Below are 17,908 nucleotides of genomic sequence, written 5' to 3'. Positions count from 1 at the left end.
AGTGATGGATAGGATCAATCACAGCCCTGCGGTCCCCGTGCGGTTTCCGTCGTTTCGACGGATAGTTACAAAATTTGGGAGGTGCACGTCAGGCCACAGAGAGGTGCTCGGAGAGGGTTTGCAACGACGCAGAGGGCTCTGCGTGTCTGCTGATAAGGATGACCATAGATCAGGCTTTACCTAGTAATACGACGAATCATTTCAGCAGAGGCAAGAGTGATTCAGAGAATCATAATTTATTTGTAACTAAATCAGTTACACATTCAAACAAATCTGAAGTGAATAATCTTAAATTACAAGTTCCTAAAAGGGACAAAATATACTTTACATTAAAAGGGTATAAACAACCTTTTGTGTGTGTATGTAGGATCACATAATGAGGATTCGGATGGGGGAGAGTAGAGGGGCTCTTCCTTCCAGAGGGGTGCAGACTGCAGGGATTAGAATTCCCATGTGTCTGAGATCTTTATTAGGGCTAATCTATTCCACTGCAGGACTGAGACCACTGCATCACTCGCACTGAGACCATTCCAATGAAACTAAACATGACAAAGAAATCATCCTGCATGCCATACACTTTGTACCAATTTCTTGCCCTTAGTTTAACTCTTGCGGTAAAGCACTGGAAAGCAACAGAGAAAGAGGATGAAATAAGAGGCTCAGGAGGTGTGAGAGAAATGTCAACCCATTGTGGCAGGGTGATTCTGGAATGTTCTTAAAGGCATGCTCTGTAAACAATTAAATTCCCACACCTAATTACTGCAAAGTAATTGAAACTCCACCTGTGTTTTAAGATCCTAGAGGTTATTGGCCAAAAACTTGGAGTTTTACATAACACTCTTTCATAAAAATCAGTTGAGAAATTACAATAAGAAATGTCCCTTACTTAGAGATTGGTCACATGGAAAACTATTTAGGAAGCCTACTAGTGGCTGACCGTAAAAACATGCATTGTATGACCTGTACATAATTTGAACAGATAACTTAATCAACAAACATATATTCAATTTACAAAAGTTTCTGCTGTATGACCTCATACAGCACATTTTTTCTTTATGAGAGAAGAACACCTGAGATAAGATGATGGCTTCAGAAAAAATTGCTGTGCATAGCTCTGTTGAAATTAATTGCATAGGTGTTATTTACACATACGGTAGGTCTATTTATGTTGCGTGTGATTTCTAATGCTCATAGAGCCACCTAGGCATTACAAATGTCTATATGACACACTTAGTCATATATGGTATGCCTATGGTGCTAACAGTTGACTATTGCACAAGTGAGAACGACTTGGTGTGATTTAAAAAATGTTTTAATGTCCATGGGAATAGGTCCTCAAGACTATCCAAGTCTTACAGTTTGTAAATGAATAAAAAAACAAAACAGTAGAATATGTATTCACAGGACTGCATCAACTACACCACATCAGTTTTGTTCAAGCTTTACAGGTCTAAATGTTGTTTGTCGTAGCCAAGTCGGTCGGTGCATGGACTGTCATCAATTCTGATTTAGTACAGACCGCAGGCCTTCAGGTTTTTGACAACAGTGTCAATGACGGTGTCGAATTGCACCTGCACAGTTGGTGTATCCGTGGCAGTGACCATGTGTGTGAAGATCTCCTTTTCGCCTTTCTTCAGGTTCAGCTCCTCAAACTGCTTCTTGATAAAGTCACTTCCCTCTTCATAAGTGTTGCCACCTGAGGATAAACAATCAGACATTTTTTTTTTTCCTAGAGTAAAGAGTTTCTGTTTTAACCCAAATATGTGAAGTGTTTAGACTGCCCAGTGCTGATGTACATATACATCTGAAGTACAAATATATATATATATATGTGTGTGTGTGTGTGTGTGTGTGTGTGTGTGTGTACGTGTGTGCGTGTGTGCGTGTGTGCGTGTCTGCGTGTCTGCGTGTGTGTGTGTGTGTGTGTGTGTGTGTGTGTGTGTGTGTGTTTGTGAGTGTGTGGGGCACTTAATTCACTGAATGATACACTAACCAGTATAGTTGGGGAAGCAAACACTAAGGGGGGATTTCACAATTTTCTTCTTGAAGAGGTCTGTCTTGTTGAGGAAGAGCACCATGGTGGTAGCGTCGAAGAACTTGTGGTTGCAGATGCTGTTGAACAGATGGAGGCTCTCGTGCATGCGATTCTGATGGAGACAGGAAGGGCAACAGGAGGAAATATTATCAGGGAAAAGGTGTTTACATGATTACAGGATTACAGGATTACTAAAAATAATATTACAGCTATTATAATGTTATTGGTATCACTAGTTGTCACGACCGCTCTGGTCATGTTTGATGCTTTGACAGCTCATAGGCTGTTAAGACAATTACCCCAAAAATGGTGAAAGGACATTTTGATACTTCACTCAACATTAAACAGGACATGGTCCCATGGTCCCACAGATAAACCCACAGATCCCTGAGGCACACTCACCATTAGGGGTGGAATCAAATATCAATACACTTGAGTATCACTATTTTGTGCTTTGTGATAGTGTATCGATTCTCAAAAACCTGCCTATTTTTTTTCACTGATATAGGCAAATGTTAATTCCTTTGCTCAGATTATATCGGGACTGTGATGAATGCAAATGCAGATCCCACTGCTCTGATTGCATGAAAAAAGTAAACTTACAGTACAGTGTCGCAATAGATTGCAATATATTGAATTGTAATCCCTGTATCAGGATGCATATCATATCGCCAGATTCTTGCCTATATACAGCATTACTCACCATCTCGTCATCCTCCACCAGTACCAAGTCATAAGCACTAAGAGCACTGACGAAGATTATGCAGTTCACTTCGTAGAAAGACTTGATCCAGTTCTTCCTCTCAGCGCGCTGACCCCCCATATCGAACATCCTGTTGAGCCAGAGGGAGTTAGTATGAATCGTGCCACCGTGTGGTGACTTTGCCATGGTGCAACATATGATAGCAGTAGTTTTTTTTTTTTTTTTAGATTTATTTTGGGCTCTTTTTGCCTTTAATTGATAGTGCCGTGAAGAGTGGGACAGGAAAGGAGAGGGAGTGGACAGGAGAAACGACAACGGGCTGTGTCCCCCATGGACGTGAAGCCCGTATGTGGTCCGGGCTACTGCGTGCGCCACAGTGCCCCCCAATAGCAGTAGTTTTAGTTGTAGCATATTAAGAGTATGAATAAAATGTTTGGGCTACTTGCATGTGACACATACCATGAAACACACTGGTTACACAAGAGTCATTTCATGCAATATTTCAGGTTCCAGTATCTCCACACACAGGAAATTGTCCTAACATCTGCCTCATTCTATCTCACTGTTGCAATTTCCTAAACACAGGGCTCTTTCTGGCATCAGTGGGGCTCCATCAGTAGTCTTGTGAAAGATTGCATTTGAGTCACTCACCTGATGAGCAGGTCCTTGTAGGGGAACTGTTCCTCAACGGTGCCAGTGGTCTCGATTCGAGAGAACAGCACATCCTGTTCAGTGGGGACGTAGTTGGGTGCACAGACTCTCTCCAACTCATCCAGGAAGCTGGTGACAGATGTGTACACTTTCTTACACACATGCATCTCAGCACTTTATGTATGTGTGCATCTGTGTGTGTGTGTGTGTGTGTGAGTGCGCGTGCATGCGTGTCAGAGAAAGATAAAGAGAAAGAGTGTGTGTGCGAGAGAAAGAATGAGAGACAGACAGACAGGCACTATATGAAGGAAGATTGCTCGGAATACTCACTAGGATGAAGGGTCATTTATATCATACATATTCGCCCGCTCGAAGCAGGCCTGGACTCCGGCGTCTACCCACAGATTACCAATGAGTGCTACCATGTCTGCGGGCATGTTTCCCTCCTCATTCGTCCCTGCCATGGTCTGCAGCTTCTTAGCGTCTGCCTGCAGAGTAATCATTGTAAAAGCACGTTATTGAACTTTATTATAGATCTTTACTGGGAGGCATTAGGGTTATTGATTTGATAGTACCTTTTTGATACAATGAAAAGCTATGTGAAAACCCACTAAACAAAATGTAATAAGTATCTTTACAGGCGGGCAATGAGTAATTCAAGGAATTTATTTGGAAATGTATTTTATTTGTAAGGCAACAATTTCTCAAAACTCGAAAAAAAAAAATGTAGTCAGGTGTCTATACGCTGCTGTGGTCTGCAGTGTGTTATGTTGTTATCTTTCAACTGAGATGTGTCACGCTGAGTCTCTGACACTAAGATTAGATCTGACGCCATCTGGATGGGAGCCCTCAATGCTCTTGTCCTGATTACACCTTGCCTCACACCAGTTTGTCTCTGTAGCCAAAAGAATTAATCTGGCATGTGTGCGTGTTTCTGTGTACATGTCTGTGCGCACGTGCATACATGTGTGTCTGTGCATGCTTGTGTGTGTGTGTGTGTGTGTGTGTGTGTGTGTGTGTGTGTGTGTGTGTGTGTGTGTGTGTGTGTGTGCGTGCATGCTTGTGTGTGTGTGTGTGTGTGTGTGCTTGCCGGACAGTGGCTGCCTCTGGTTCTGTTTGGAGTTTGTCACCCCGCACACAGGTGTATTAGCCCAATACCGTGTGTGTGTGTGTGTGACTGACCTCTGCGCTGGGCGATCCATAATTGATCTCCAGGGCAGCCATGTTCTGAGTAATGGCCAGAGTAAACGAAAGTATGTTGCTGTAGATGAGTGATCTATAATCCAGCCTTTCCTCATCAGTGTAGCCGCCGAGATGTAGAACCCTTAAAACAACACAGGGATTAAAACCATGAAGAATAAAAACGTGAGGTCAAATGAGTAATGTTTCGTGTCTTAAATGGCTGAAGGACAGTTCTCAGACGTCTTACTCACTTCATCTGCTTTGCCACTGTGCTCTTACCAGCCTCATTGGCACCTGCAGGAACAACACAAGCACCCTCTTACTTTGGTTTGGACATGGTACACTTAACTCTCAAAAGAATTACACTTAGCATTACGACAGACAGAGCTCATCGGCTGCCACTCTTTCGTAACACTGACATGTTCATTTGAAGTGGTTGTCTCATCCTTAGCCAGCACACAGCTAATGAAGTAAGGAGTGGTTCACATTCTGCAGTGTTCTGCTAGGTGTCGGCACAATGTAGTGGTTTGCAAAAACTTGTAGGCATTTTGTGGTTTAGCACTTTTAGTTGGCAAGACTAAATAAAGGAGAGACACATGAGTGGAGGGAGCCATACTGGCCTCAGGCTTACAGCATCTCGGGTGTTTCATTTAGATTACTGAGATAATTGGATCACTGCGCTGTGTGAAACCTGAAAAGGCCCTCTCTTCAGAAGCCCATGCACCAGGCCAGACAGGGAGTTTTACACATTTTACTTCGCACAATTATCTGACTTACTAAGAAAACAAAAATCTCTTTGATCATATTAATTTGCTAAATACATTGTGCAATATGTTACTGTACACACAAACATAATTCAAGTGCAATGTTCAGTCCTAATGCACTGCTATAAGTGCACTGCTAAAAAGAGAGGCTGTAATCATCTCTGAGGTTCTGTGTGGCAGGTTACAGTAAGAGGCTTATTATGTAATGGGCTTACAATGATTCATATAGGTTCCAAGCAGGCTTAACCCTGCCAGGGAATCACGGCATTTGAACCAGTGCTTGAGAGTCACTCTGTTGAGACGACTTTATTGACTATATTGTGCATCGTCGTGTCACTTGGACTTGGAAATGATGGCACTGCGAGGCACTCATCTGCATATGTTGCAGAGTTGGTCTGCAGTGTGGAGTTTGTCCCTCGCCATGAGTGAGGAACTCACAGTGGCTCCATTCAAATCACATCACTCTCCCCTTAACTGCAGGTTACCTGTGACTTCTGTGTCAGAAGTGCACTCCCCCTCTGTGCCTTCACTGACTAAGTGGTCAAGGCAGCTTGGTAAGCCCACTTGACTTTAGTGTCTACCCTTCTGACTGCTGAAGAGGATTGGAGATTACTTTCTTAAATAGGAAACATTGGAGGATCAATTAAAGGATTTGGATTGCATAGTATAAACTACTACGATACATTTTCAGATCAACCTATTTCACTCTGCACCCCACAATCACTTTGATCTTTTGTAATGGTAGACAACTATTTCTATTTTTTGTCTGCTTTCCAGAGTTTCCTTGAGGTTCTCTATTGGGCATCTGCTATTGTCCATATGCAAAATTGCACACAATTGTTGTAGTTGCATAATAAATTCAATGGACATGCCTAATAAGATGAATAAGTACTAAATGAGAATGACATTGGATCTTCGAAGTTTGGTTTCTTAGTCTCAGTTTTTTCCCTCTTTGTTTTGGTTTTCTACCAATGATGTTAGCCTAAAAGTCAGGTAAGTAATGTAAGTTAATTTAAACATTTTATGTGATCAACTTATACATATATACACATGCATCCATGTACACATAATCTTTACTTACAAGTAAACACGACACTTTAAGCCTGTTTTTGTACTACTGATTACTATTGCAGCCATGGTCTGATAAAGGAGTGAATACACACCAAGTTATTTAGCCCTGCATCATGCAAAGTGAAAACTAGATAAATAGATCAGATAACTATCCCGTAGATTAAGATAGGACTGTTTTCTGCCTTCTATGTCATTCTTTGAACCACACCATCCTCAGTAGAATCCTCTGCTTCCCTCCACCCTCAGTATATTGCACCAGTAAGGCAAAAATGTGGTCCTAGTGGACACCACCATCACAGTGTGCATGCCTCTATTGGTCAGATTCTCTATGAACGTTAGGGGGAAAAAACACTAAAGCCCAAGTTCTCTAAACATTAGGTAAAGATTTTGCAAAGGCTAAGAACACCAGGTCCAGCTCCTTACCCAGCAGCAGAATCTTGACGGACTTGGGTTCAGCCATGATGTGCTCTTCGAAAGTCCCTTCTCCTGTCTCAGCAGCTCGGCTCTCTGTGACTGTCTCTGCGTGGTCCAAGCACAAATCTCAGTCAATCCTGGTGTCAGCGAGGGAAGCTGATGTCCTAAGGTATACGTAGGAGGAAGTGGGAGGGGACACGTCAGACCTGTGACACGACAGTTGATATTACAGGGCTATGTGAGGGAGGCGTACACCGGCCGGCCATTGTAAACACTACGCCATAAGCACTGACACCTAGTTCAAACCCCTCCCACACTGCGGCGATGTATTTTCAGGTCGTCGTTTCAGGACCCAGTACAAATGTACTTATTTACTGCTGCTGACCTGTCTTGTGTGGCTGTGGAGGCAAGAGTGAAAAGTAAAAATAGAAAAGCTGATTATAGGAGATGCACTATAAAGAGAGCTGTCACACTGCCTACTGTAAGGCCTACATTCACAGACACGCTTGATAGCTATTTTTGCAGTGCTGCTAGAAAGTTTGTGAACCCCTTCAAGATTCTTGACTTAAGACCTAATATGACCTAAAATGTGATCAGATCTTCAAACAGAAACAGATGTAATATTTATTTGCCTTACATATCTGTTGGTTGTGACCCAGGATTCAATTTATTGTATTACTCACCGAAATATTTAATAACATCTTTATAATTTGGCACAGTGTTACGATTACTTCCTGAGAATTCAACCCATTATATATTTGCAAAGTTATCAGATTTTGTCTCTCTCTCTTGTGGCCCCAGAAGACCACATACATTGCAAATGTGTGTAATATATTGTGAACATAGGTAAGGTAGGTGGGTTAGTCCACCAGCAATAGCAATGATATAATTTTTAGATCAGTTAATCCTGATATTTCAGGAAACCATCTTGTCATGTATTCACTATGTAGCACCACCTTTTATAAACCAGTTCAACATTTCAATATTTAAAATTGGTTGGAGCTGGAAAGACACAGATGAAACCTCTTTTGAACACTTTTTGCACCATCTCTGAAAATGTTTCAGAGAGGTTGTGGTTCTGTAACATTCATATATATGGATAATGAGGTTAGGGTGATGGTTCAGTGAGGGATTGGATGTACAGTTATGGGAAAAATAACACACACATGTTGTAGGCAAATCGCATCCAATTGAAACCAGGGAAAGTGACATATGTTGTAATGTTGGGTTAGGAGGACTACATCAAACATTTGTAAACAAAAGTAGCTATTGTGATTCCTCTGATATGAAGGTTCTCTTCTTAGGTGTTGATCTTCTAATGCTATCTCTAAATGGTCAAACATTGAGAGGACAATCAGTGGTTTTGATACAGCATAGAAAAATATGGATGCGATGCATTGCTTGTAAGCTGTCACGAACGGAGACTGGAAACAAGGTAATGGATACAAACGCTCAATGTGTATTTTACTTTGAATAAACGAAAGGCCATGATGGGCAAACAAGGCAAGAGCACAAGACTCAGAACACAAGACTCAGAACACAAGACTCAGAACACAAGACTCAGAACACAGGGCGTAGCAGCTTGCTAATCACAAACAATATCACAAACAGAAAAGGAAAAGTCCAGGGCTTAAATAGGAAGTCAATTAACACATAGGCTACAGGTGAGAACTAAACATGGAGGGAAATACTAAACATTGGGGCGGATGAACGGATTGGGGGAGCATATGGTGCTGGAGCAGGAAACCCGGACTGGAGTAGCGGCAGGGACTGGAGCAGGAACAGAGGAGCGTGTTGTAGAGGCTGTGACATAAGCTTGCATGCTAAATCACCTTTATTGAAATGGACATTTTAGCAGGTAATTATGAGTATGAGCACCCTGAATGAGACAGAGCTACTCATGAAGCTTGTTGTACATCAAAACATTTTTTGGGGTCCTCTTGACCTAAATACAAGAAGCGCTATATTTTTTTTAGAGCAGATCCACTGGAAATGATTTTAAGTGGGGTCACTTAAGGAAGCTGACAGCCGTTCATCATATCACATCCATGGTTTCTTCCCCATTTTTCTCATATGTCCACAATGTCATAATATTCCACATTAAACCTTTGTCAGATCACTAGTAATGACTCTTTGAACCTACAAACAAATCTACAGTTATACAAGCATAACAATCAAAAAAGTCAATGACCATTTTAATTTGATGAGAATTAATTCACACCCAGTGATGAGATATTGCTTAATAAAAGAAGCTTTATGGAGCTCTAAAGTTAAAGATTAACATCTTATAACAAAGGTAAATCTGGGAAACACATTAATAGGTTCCATCACCATAAAACCAACACCACCATCACCAAACTCTCCCCACACCAATTTACCTGAAGCCTAATTCACTCTGCTCCAACAAACGGCAATAAACATCGGAGTAAACATGTTGGTGTGGTTGACGTCGGTGTTTGTTGGTGTTCGATTTGGGGCAGTGTCAAATGGTCTTTGTAGAGACTTGATCTAATGGCCTTTTTGCCCTGAGGTCAACTTGAAGAAAAGATCAGACAGAGTGGCAGTTTGGATTTTAAGGTGGATCACAGCCTAACTCCACGGGCTTAATGTTGTCTCCCATGCTGTTTCCTGCTCTGCTCCGGTGGTCTACTATCTAGGGATTGGAGAGATAGTGGTGGAACACTGACGGGATTAACCCAATAAAGGCAACTGTTTCATCCTCCTAGTGAGGATATATGCAATGCATCCAAGATAAATAAATATAAAATAACATAAACCAAAAGTTTTTGTTGCATTGAAAATAGAATTGGGGGTATGCCTTATCAGCATGTGTACTCCGTAGTGCACTATGGCCTTGTTGTTGTCACCGCCTTGCTTTACCAGTTGATCTACAGGAACCCTTGATTGAATTTTGAGTTGAAAAATGTCACCATGTCATTTGACAAATAGAGTGTGCTTATATCCAGATGGAATTGAAACATAATGATGTCCATTTTGTTATCATTAAGTTTGCTTTTGATTCCTTCAATACAACTTCAAAGAGCTAGATATGAATGAGTTGAGGAGGAAAAGTGGTTGAAAAAGTACATAAATATAAAGATTTAAAGAACTTGAAATGTGAGACACATTGTAGTGCAGGCATTCACAAATTCAAAGTAGATCGAAAAACCAAATATTTGATTTTTTTCTGTTCATTTTGTTACAGAATTCCGTTGCCTCAAAAAGATGTCGTAAAAATATATAACAGTAAAAGTTATTATTGTCAACTAAAAACTATGCAACCAACTATGCAAAACTATGCAACTATGCAACCCTGTTCAGTCATCAATGATAAAACAGTCTAAGGAAAGTATGTTTTTATAAGCGTCTATGTCAATATGTCCCATTGGACGGAACTGAAAGCTGATGGAGTCTTGCATAATCCATGGACGTCATAGTGCTCATTCATTCTAAACACAGTTAAGGGGGGATCCTCAACACTTATCTTTGACTGAAAGCTAATTGAATAGAATCCCATAATCCCTCTACCTGACGTAGGGCCAACCTCCTAAAGAGCTTTCCAAAAGACTTAGCTAGCAGTGACGTCACTATCACTATCCCAATGTTACCTTCGGGATACTGGTTTAGCTACTAGATTGGCTGCTTGCACCTGGACCTTTTGATTTTTGGTCCTTCGCTCTCGTAGTGACATATGATTATTCTTGTGGATCTGTTGACCTCCTAACATTAATAGACTGTAATAACACCATTGTATGTTAATATTTGTGTTTTACACCTTAAGGCTTGCTTGGTGGTGATACGTTTTCTTTTTATTTATTGTGTTTGAAAGTATGAAAGATATGCTATTCCTTTCTGTCCCTGAAGTCTTATGACTGCAATATGCATTTTGGTGCATAGACAAATTCCTTAACATATTAGCAGGACTATAGTGGCCTCAATGTAACATACCTGGCCTAAACAGTGGCAGGAAAGGATGCTGACATGCATAATTGACACCGTTGGTATGTATGTAGCGTAGCTATGTCAGTTATCGGACAGTGTCAAACATTGGCCATTCTGTTAAACAATCAAAATGCTAAGTTTAATAATGGATTAACAATCGATATGCTCAGTTTAATAATGGGTTAACATGACAACGCAAACGTTTGCTGATAACACACGCCGTCTGATAATTAACACCGTTACGATAGTGCACTGAGAAATCCTCCTTGAGTCAGAACTTTTTTCTTGATAGAAACCAGCCAAAACTAGTTTGGTCATATGTCTGTGAGACATGTGTCTTTCACTGAAATAATGTATGTGTTACATGTGTTGAGTTTGTAATTAGAAGGGGCTTTGCCCCACAGAGCTTTGGATTTGTTGCTTGACCCTTGTGGTGCTTGAACCTTCCCTGGTGCTGTGAATAAAGTTTTAATAATAATAATAATAATAATAATACATTTTATTTCACAGCGCCTTTCATGTCACTCAAGGACGCTTTACAATTTAAAACAGGAGCAAACAAATAACAAAACAATTAAAATTAAAAGTGCAAGTAAAAACAGCATGGCAACTACAGTGAGAATGCAATCCTGAAAAGGTGGGTTTTGAGAGAGGATTTGAACTGAGGGAGGGAGTCAATGTTTCGGATGTCAGGTGGGAGTGAGTTCCAGAGTTTGGGAGCAGAGCGGCTGAAAGCTCTGCTCCCCATGGTGGTAAGCCGGGCAGAGGGGACAGTGAGGTGGATGGAAGAGGAGGATCTGAGGGAGCGGGTGGAGGTGGCAGTGTGAATGAGGTCAGACAGGTAAGGAGGGGCAAGGTTGTGGATGGCTTTAAAAGTATGAAGAAGAATTTTAAAGTTGATACGGAAGTGAATTGGAAGCCAGTGGAGTTGCTGTAGGATGGGGGTTGTTACGTGGGGAGCCGTATTGTGCGTTTGTTCTCCCTACCGCTCTCTCTGTCCCCCTCTACAGGTGACCTGGTGTCTAATTGGGCTGCGTTTGTGGGTTGGCCTTCGTCTATAAAAGACGGCCATTTCGTTCCATCGCTCTCTCTGGCTCGCTGGCTCACCCTTTCATTCCAGCCACACCCTGTCTCCACTTCCAGTCGGACTCTGCTTTGGGCCTGCTGCACGGTGCTCCGCTGGCGCCCTGCTTTAGTCATTGTTTGTTGCTATCGTTAGTTTGACGCGGTCTACCCGGTTGTGTTTAGCGTAAAGTTAATATTTTACTTTATGTTTACTATAGAACTGGTGGTGTCAGGTGGTGGGTTTTTGGCACGCTTTTAGTTTAAGTTCAGAGTAGGAAGATTCCCGGAAGACTCGCCACACTCCTTTGTCCTTTTGTTTGAACGGGAGTTTAGATTCCCCTTTTGATTTCTAAGCAGACTGTGTGAGGGTTTGTTTTTCTGTTTTGTTATTCCTTATGTTCACCGCCACCATGTTCTTCCGTTAACTCTTGATTTATCAATAAATATATCACATTTCACCGTCACCATTTCTCTTGGCTTCTTTATGTTATGTGTGCCATTTCTTTAAGTTGATGGTATCGTAACAGGGGTGATGTGGTGGAAAGAGGGGGTGAGGGAGATGATACGGGCAGCTGAGTTCTGGACCAGTTGGAGCTTATGGAGGGATTTCTGGGGGAGACCAAAGAGGAGAGAATTACAGTAGTCGATACGGGAGGTGACAAGGCTATGTACAAGAATAGAGGTGGTGTGGGGGGTGAGGGAGGGACGGAGGCGATTTATGTTACGGAGATGGAAGTAGGCGGTGCGGGTGGTGATGTTGATATGAGATTTGAAGGAGAGTGAGCCGTCGACGATGACACCCAGACTCTTTACCTGGGGGGAGGGGGAAACTATGGAGCTGTCAATTGAGAGGGAAAAACTGTCAACTTTGAGTAGAGTGGATTTAGTACCGACTAAAAGGATTTCGGTTTTATCACTGTTAAGTTTGAGGAAGTTTGAGGTGAACCAGGTATGAAGTGCAGAAAGGCAATCTGTCAAGGATGAGGGAGGAAGAATGGAGTTGGGCTTGGAGTTGGGCTTTTACTATTAATATACTTCAGTAATACCCTGAAAACTCTTCCTGGTGTCACTTAAGATGTTAAACACATCACAGTACAGCAAACACTGAAATTACATTAATCAACCTTCAATAAATTATCTCTGTCAGACTTTTTGTTATGTTTGTTTGCTTTTTTGTAGGCATATATAATATTCGGAAAGTATTCAGATCCCTCACTTTTTTTCACATTTTATGTTGCAGCCTAATGACGAAATCGCGTTTGTTTTACTTTTTTAATACATTTTAAAATGTTGTTTTCACTTTGAAATCATGGGATATTAAGTGAAGATTGATGAGGGGGAAATTCATTTAACTGATTTTAGCCTAAGGCTGCAACAACTAAATTGATGGTGTGAATACATTCTGAATGCACTTTAGTAGGCCAAGAAATATGTACACACTGAGGCTACCAATCCAAAAGGGCAAAGGTTTTGTTTTCTACTAAGACAAGAGATGGCTGGAGATCCTGTTTTGGTATTTTAAAATGAAATTCAATTACATTTTATTTATATAGTGCCAGAACAATAAAATTGTCTCAAGGCGCTTTACAGAGCCCAGAGCCTGGACCCCCTTAGAGCAAGCACAATGGCAACAGGGGCAAGGAAAAACTCCCTGTTAATCAGGAAGGAACCTTAAGCAGAACCACAGCACATAAGGGGGGGGGTACCCATCTGCTTGAGGTCGGCCGGGAGGAGATAGGAAGGGGGGATGGGGGAGGGTTGTGTGGCAGAATGGGAAGGGAAACAACAAGTTTTGTACACAGCATGCATTTGGTAGATGTACATAATATACAGTATATAAAAACATCGCCCAGTTTTTTTTAGATTTTTGGGGATTTTGTATGTGTTTAGTTATGTTTACTTATGCTGGCTGGCTGGCCCGACAGGTGATGGGTTTTTTGACGCAATTATTTGTGGCTATAGGATGCACTAAAGAGGAATGTCTTTATTCTCGATTATTTGAATATGGGTGTCTGCATCTCGGATGGAGGCAGGGAGATTATTCCAGTGGAGGGGGGCTCGGTAGCTGAAGGCTCTGCCTCCTATTGTTGTTTTTGATATGCTTGGAATTTACGAGGAGGCCAGCACTCTGGGAACGAAGCGGGCTTGGAGAGCAATAGGGGACAGTTTTAGTGCTTTGATGGGCTCTAAAGCCAGATTGGAAGTCTTCTTCAATTTTGTTTTTATGTAGAAGAAAGTAAGTTGCTTAGCTACTATTATTTTTGACAAGAAAGGGAGGTTAGATATGGGTCTATAGTTAGCTAGATTATCAGGATCAATGTTAGGTTTTTTGAGAGATGGTTTGATCACTGCTATTTTGAATAATTGTGTATCCTGAAATGAGTGAATTATTGATTACTTTAAGTAATGTCTCACTTAATGAGGGTAGTTCATGTTTAAGTAGTTTTGTGGGGATAGGGTCTAGTAGGCACGTTGATGATTTAGATGAGAGGATCAGGCAATTGAGTTCAGGGAGGTCAGTGGGTGCGAAGGATTCAAGGAGTGCACCAGGTTGTGGGGGTGTTGCGGGGGCAGCCATAGCGCATTTTGGAAGGGATATAGATAGGGGGAGGAGACTGTGAATTTGTTCTCTTATTGTTAGAATTTTGTTATTGAAAAAGAACAGAATGTTCGATTGTATTTTTTATTTTTTTGTTAATCTAGAAATGGTGTTAAATAGAAACCTTGGGTTGAATACCTTTTTTATTTTGGAACAATGATATTGACATTTTTTCAAGCTTTCGACAACAAATGCCGTAGAGGGACTTTCTGTCGGAATGTCACTTGTCATCTCTTCTCAGCCAAAAAGCTTGTTTTCACCTCCATGGCTGCGCTGAATTTGCGCACATTTAAATAATGGGTGCGCAGATATCTAAATCATACATTACGTTTCTCTTTGGCGAGGTGGTGTAAGTCCAATAGCCTCCCGAACATGTTTAGATCTGCGATCTGGAACACATCGAAAAGTTGCATCTAATAATTGACGTAAAATAGACGTGTCTGACATGAATACTGTATACCACATAGTAAAGGCCATAGATATTCTCGTTCAGCGGAGGTTTATCGTTATCCCCACATCTGGCGTTAACTGCCACTAGAACTGCATTTGACAGTAGTTGCTGGTAAAACTTTCCCAACTCCGTTAACTTTCCGCTAGTTATACAACGTTAGCTGCGTTACGTTGTACATTTTTTGTTCAGTCTAAAGCAGTTTCGGATCCTCTGACGAGTGACGGCTGTCATTTAAACAATGGCAGGTGGTAAGTGATGTTTTCTTGCCATGTGCAGCAAACGGTTGATGTCTGCGGTTGTCCCATATTAATGGATAGTGAAGTTTATTAGACGAGACAAAGCACATTTAATCTATTAAGCAAAACGTACAAGCAGACAGCAAAGCAAGGTAATGAAAACATATTCGTAACTTAACGTTAGGCAAAGTTAGCAAAGTTAGTTAACGTTAGATAAAACGATTTCAGATTTCTCGGTTTGAATTTCAAAAGCAGTACACTACGGTCGGCAAGCCTACTAATGTCTTCGTGGTTTGATGTTGAAATCTTTAACCTACCTACATGTGAAGGCTGCAAACCAGGCTTTAACAAAGTTATTACTGATACGTTTGCTATTGCTGATAATTAACGCTAGCAAATACAAGTTATTGTTATGGTTAGGGTATCGTTAAAGTTACAAAGATTGGATGAACTTGCCAACTCTTACGTTATTTTCACTGTGCATGGCCCTTTGGCCAGTAAAGGTGCTTACTTGCATTATTTTTGTCACGTGATAATGGTAATGTATCACTAGTGTTTTGACAACCCATAGGGTTTTCAAACTCAGTGGGGACTTTGGCCATATGTGGAGTTGGCTACTACATTTCTAAGATTGAGCTCAACTGTACAACTAGTGTACAGGCTGGCCAACAGTAGAGGGATCATTTGGGTGAATCTGAGGAATGTACCTTGTTGATTAGAGGAAATCTCTTCCACTCCTTTGTTCAGGCTTTCCTTGGAACAATAGCTTTCCTTTGCAGGCCTACCTGTTACAGCATTCAGACAGGATGACTTTTTTGGGATGACCGAGGAAGGGAAATAGTTATGATGTCATCTTTAGGGGAAGGGTTTTGTTGGTAGAAGCAGCCCTATTTTGCTTGAGGAAAAGTCTCATTGGTCACACACCCCTGCACACACATAGACAGAAGGTGTGTGTGTGAGAGGGTGTGTTTTTAAAAAGAAGTGTGAGAACTGGGCCAAATCCATCTGAATTCTGCTGCAAGCTTAGTTTTTGTATTAGATCATTCTTTTGACAGTGTTCCTGAGTTGTCTGGTGCTTTCTCAGGGTAGGGTTACACTTTACTCCTGGTTTGGTCCTGAGATTAATTTATTTGGATCTTAGCCTGAGACAGAACAGGTCGAGGACTTTGGGCATCTGGAAAAACTACAAATCTCTGTGAGACAAGAATGACACCAATAAGGTTACAGCCTACATCAAATTCTTCCATAAATAACATTGGCAGGGATGTTTATGATGAAAACTAGCGGCTCGACAACTTTCCTAACACAGCCAAACATCAAGTAAGTGCAACACAAGACATAGCAAAACAACTAATATGTTATTACTGACTAGTCCAACAGAAAGAAGGCCAGATCGGCATCTGACTTGCTCAGTTACTTGTTCGGTCTCTTGTTTGGTTACTCTCTCTTTTTCTCTTCTTATCCTTCAACAACTTTTTCCTCGGTTTCTTTGTCGCCTCTGCAATGATGATACATCCATACATCATACAGAATACTGCGTTATCTTCCTCTTATAGCTAGTGCATGGGTCTAGTTGTTGTCCTTTGAAGTGGTGCAATAAAGCATTACGTAGTTCCCGTGAGAGGTCTTGCGCCCTGTACCACAAAGTTACAAAGTGCAAAACCAGGCGCATCAGGCGTACTGTGGCAGTGGCACAGACGCCATTCTCCGTACTACAAGTCAGTGTACCACCAAAATTATTTTGATTTTAAGGTCAAATTGTTGCATAAAGTTACTTTAAAGATGAATTGGGATGGAAATTTAACTTGTATTCTCCGTATCTGATGACATGGACATTAACGTGAGTGCATTAACCTTTGTAGTAAATTATAACTCAAAAAGTTGTCATCTTAGGTTTGCCAGCTTTAGTCATACACACATTTAAACAGAGCATGTTAACTAGACCTTTCTAAATACACATACTCGGACTTTTTCTGTTGGGTGATTTGGCCTACCCTGGTAACCTGGCTCATGAAACAGTTCCCAGAGGGAGGAGGAGTAACAAAACAGCAGCTGAACTTCAAACCCACATGACAGTTGAGCGTGCCTTTGGGCGCCTCAGATAATGCTGCCGTTGCCTTCTAAAAGAATGTGATGCATTTTGCACACATAACTTTGTAAGCTGCATAGTGTCTCCTTGCTGTGTGTTGCATAATTATTGAGGTACATAATGGGGAATTTCTTGAGAGAGTGGAAGAGTTACAGAGGAGGAAGAGGGTGAGGGTGTGGGACATCATGAGCAGTGTACTTACGTTTCTACAGTGTGCTTGTTGAAACCTCACAAGCAATACAGGACAGTGTGAGCTTCCCAAAGTGTGGACCAAAGCAAATAATATGAGTTGAGTGTTGTTTAGAACTTTAGAAAACATTTTAGAGAAGGAAGTTCTTTAGAAAAAATAGTTATGGGACGTTATTGGAGTTATGGGCTGTTATCTCCCCTGATGAGTTCATTTTTGCCTGCTCATGTGTTCTAGTAGCCTGGATGCCAGACGAATTTAGCCCCGCCCACAATTTTTTGGGTTGGGAAGTTCGGTCTGGCATTACTCCATTGAGGAGAAATTATCTGCGGCTCGATATCGGCCGTACCAATCAAATGGTTAAGGCGGGCTTTATACGATGATGGACAGATGATCAACAGTAACGTAACCAACCACGTCACCAACACACGAGTTGAATTCGTTTTCAACAAACATGGCTGCCGCTAGAGAGCTGAAATGTATAGATTCGAGTCCATTTAGACATTGACAGTGCATTCA

General features: G+C 41.4%; 2 protein-coding genes and 1 long non-coding RNA gene across 4 annotated transcripts in view; 1 reads left to right on the top strand and 2 right to left on the bottom strand.

Annotated features, from left to right (window-relative positions):
* Positions 1–217: 217 nt before the first annotated feature.
* Positions 218–6,990, bottom strand: LOC105900143 (guanine nucleotide-binding protein G(t) subunit alpha-3-like). Its single transcript, XM_012827398.3, has 8 exons — positions 6,830–6,990; positions 4,823–4,865; positions 4,572–4,713; positions 3,720–3,877; positions 3,390–3,518; positions 2,739–2,868; positions 1,994–2,147; positions 218–1,696 (listed from the first exon to the last, which is right to left on the bottom strand). Exons 1-8 carry the CDS (start codon positions 6,864–6,866, stop codon positions 1,509–1,511), a joined length of 981 nt encoding a protein of 326 aa, XP_012682852.1. The 5' UTR covers positions 6,867–6,990; the 3' UTR covers positions 218–1,508.
* A 7,514-nt stretch (positions 6,991–14,504) lies between these two features.
* LOC122132898 lies at positions 14,505–15,852 on the bottom strand. Its single transcript, XR_006152406.1, has 2 exons — positions 15,431–15,852; positions 14,505–14,815 (listed from the first exon to the last, which is right to left on the bottom strand). It is a non-coding gene; the product is annotated as an uncharacterized LOC122132898 (long non-coding RNA).
* The window catches only part of LOC105900275 (AMP deaminase 2), a 49,645-nt gene continuing 46,576 nt past the window's right edge, over positions 14,840–17,908 (top strand). The window contains exon 1 of one of the 2 annotated variants that reach the window (XM_031567317.2): positions 14,840–15,125. In XM_031567317.2, the coding sequence (XP_031423177.1) occupies positions 15,116–15,125 (10 nt within the window). In that variant the 5' untranslated portion in view covers positions 14,840–15,115. Of the gene's footprint in view, positions 15,126–16,530; positions 16,954–17,908 lie in introns of those variants that run through there. The other variant, XM_031567318.2, reaches the window with a different exon arrangement.

The sequence above is a fragment of the Clupea harengus genome, chromosome 5 (genome assembly GCF_900700415.2).
Source record: "Clupea harengus chromosome 5, Ch_v2.0.2, whole genome shotgun sequence".
Taxonomy (NCBI): Eukaryota; Metazoa; Chordata; class Actinopteri; order Clupeiformes; family Clupeidae; genus Clupea; species Clupea harengus.
This window is presented reverse-complemented; position numbering and strand designations above follow the sequence as displayed.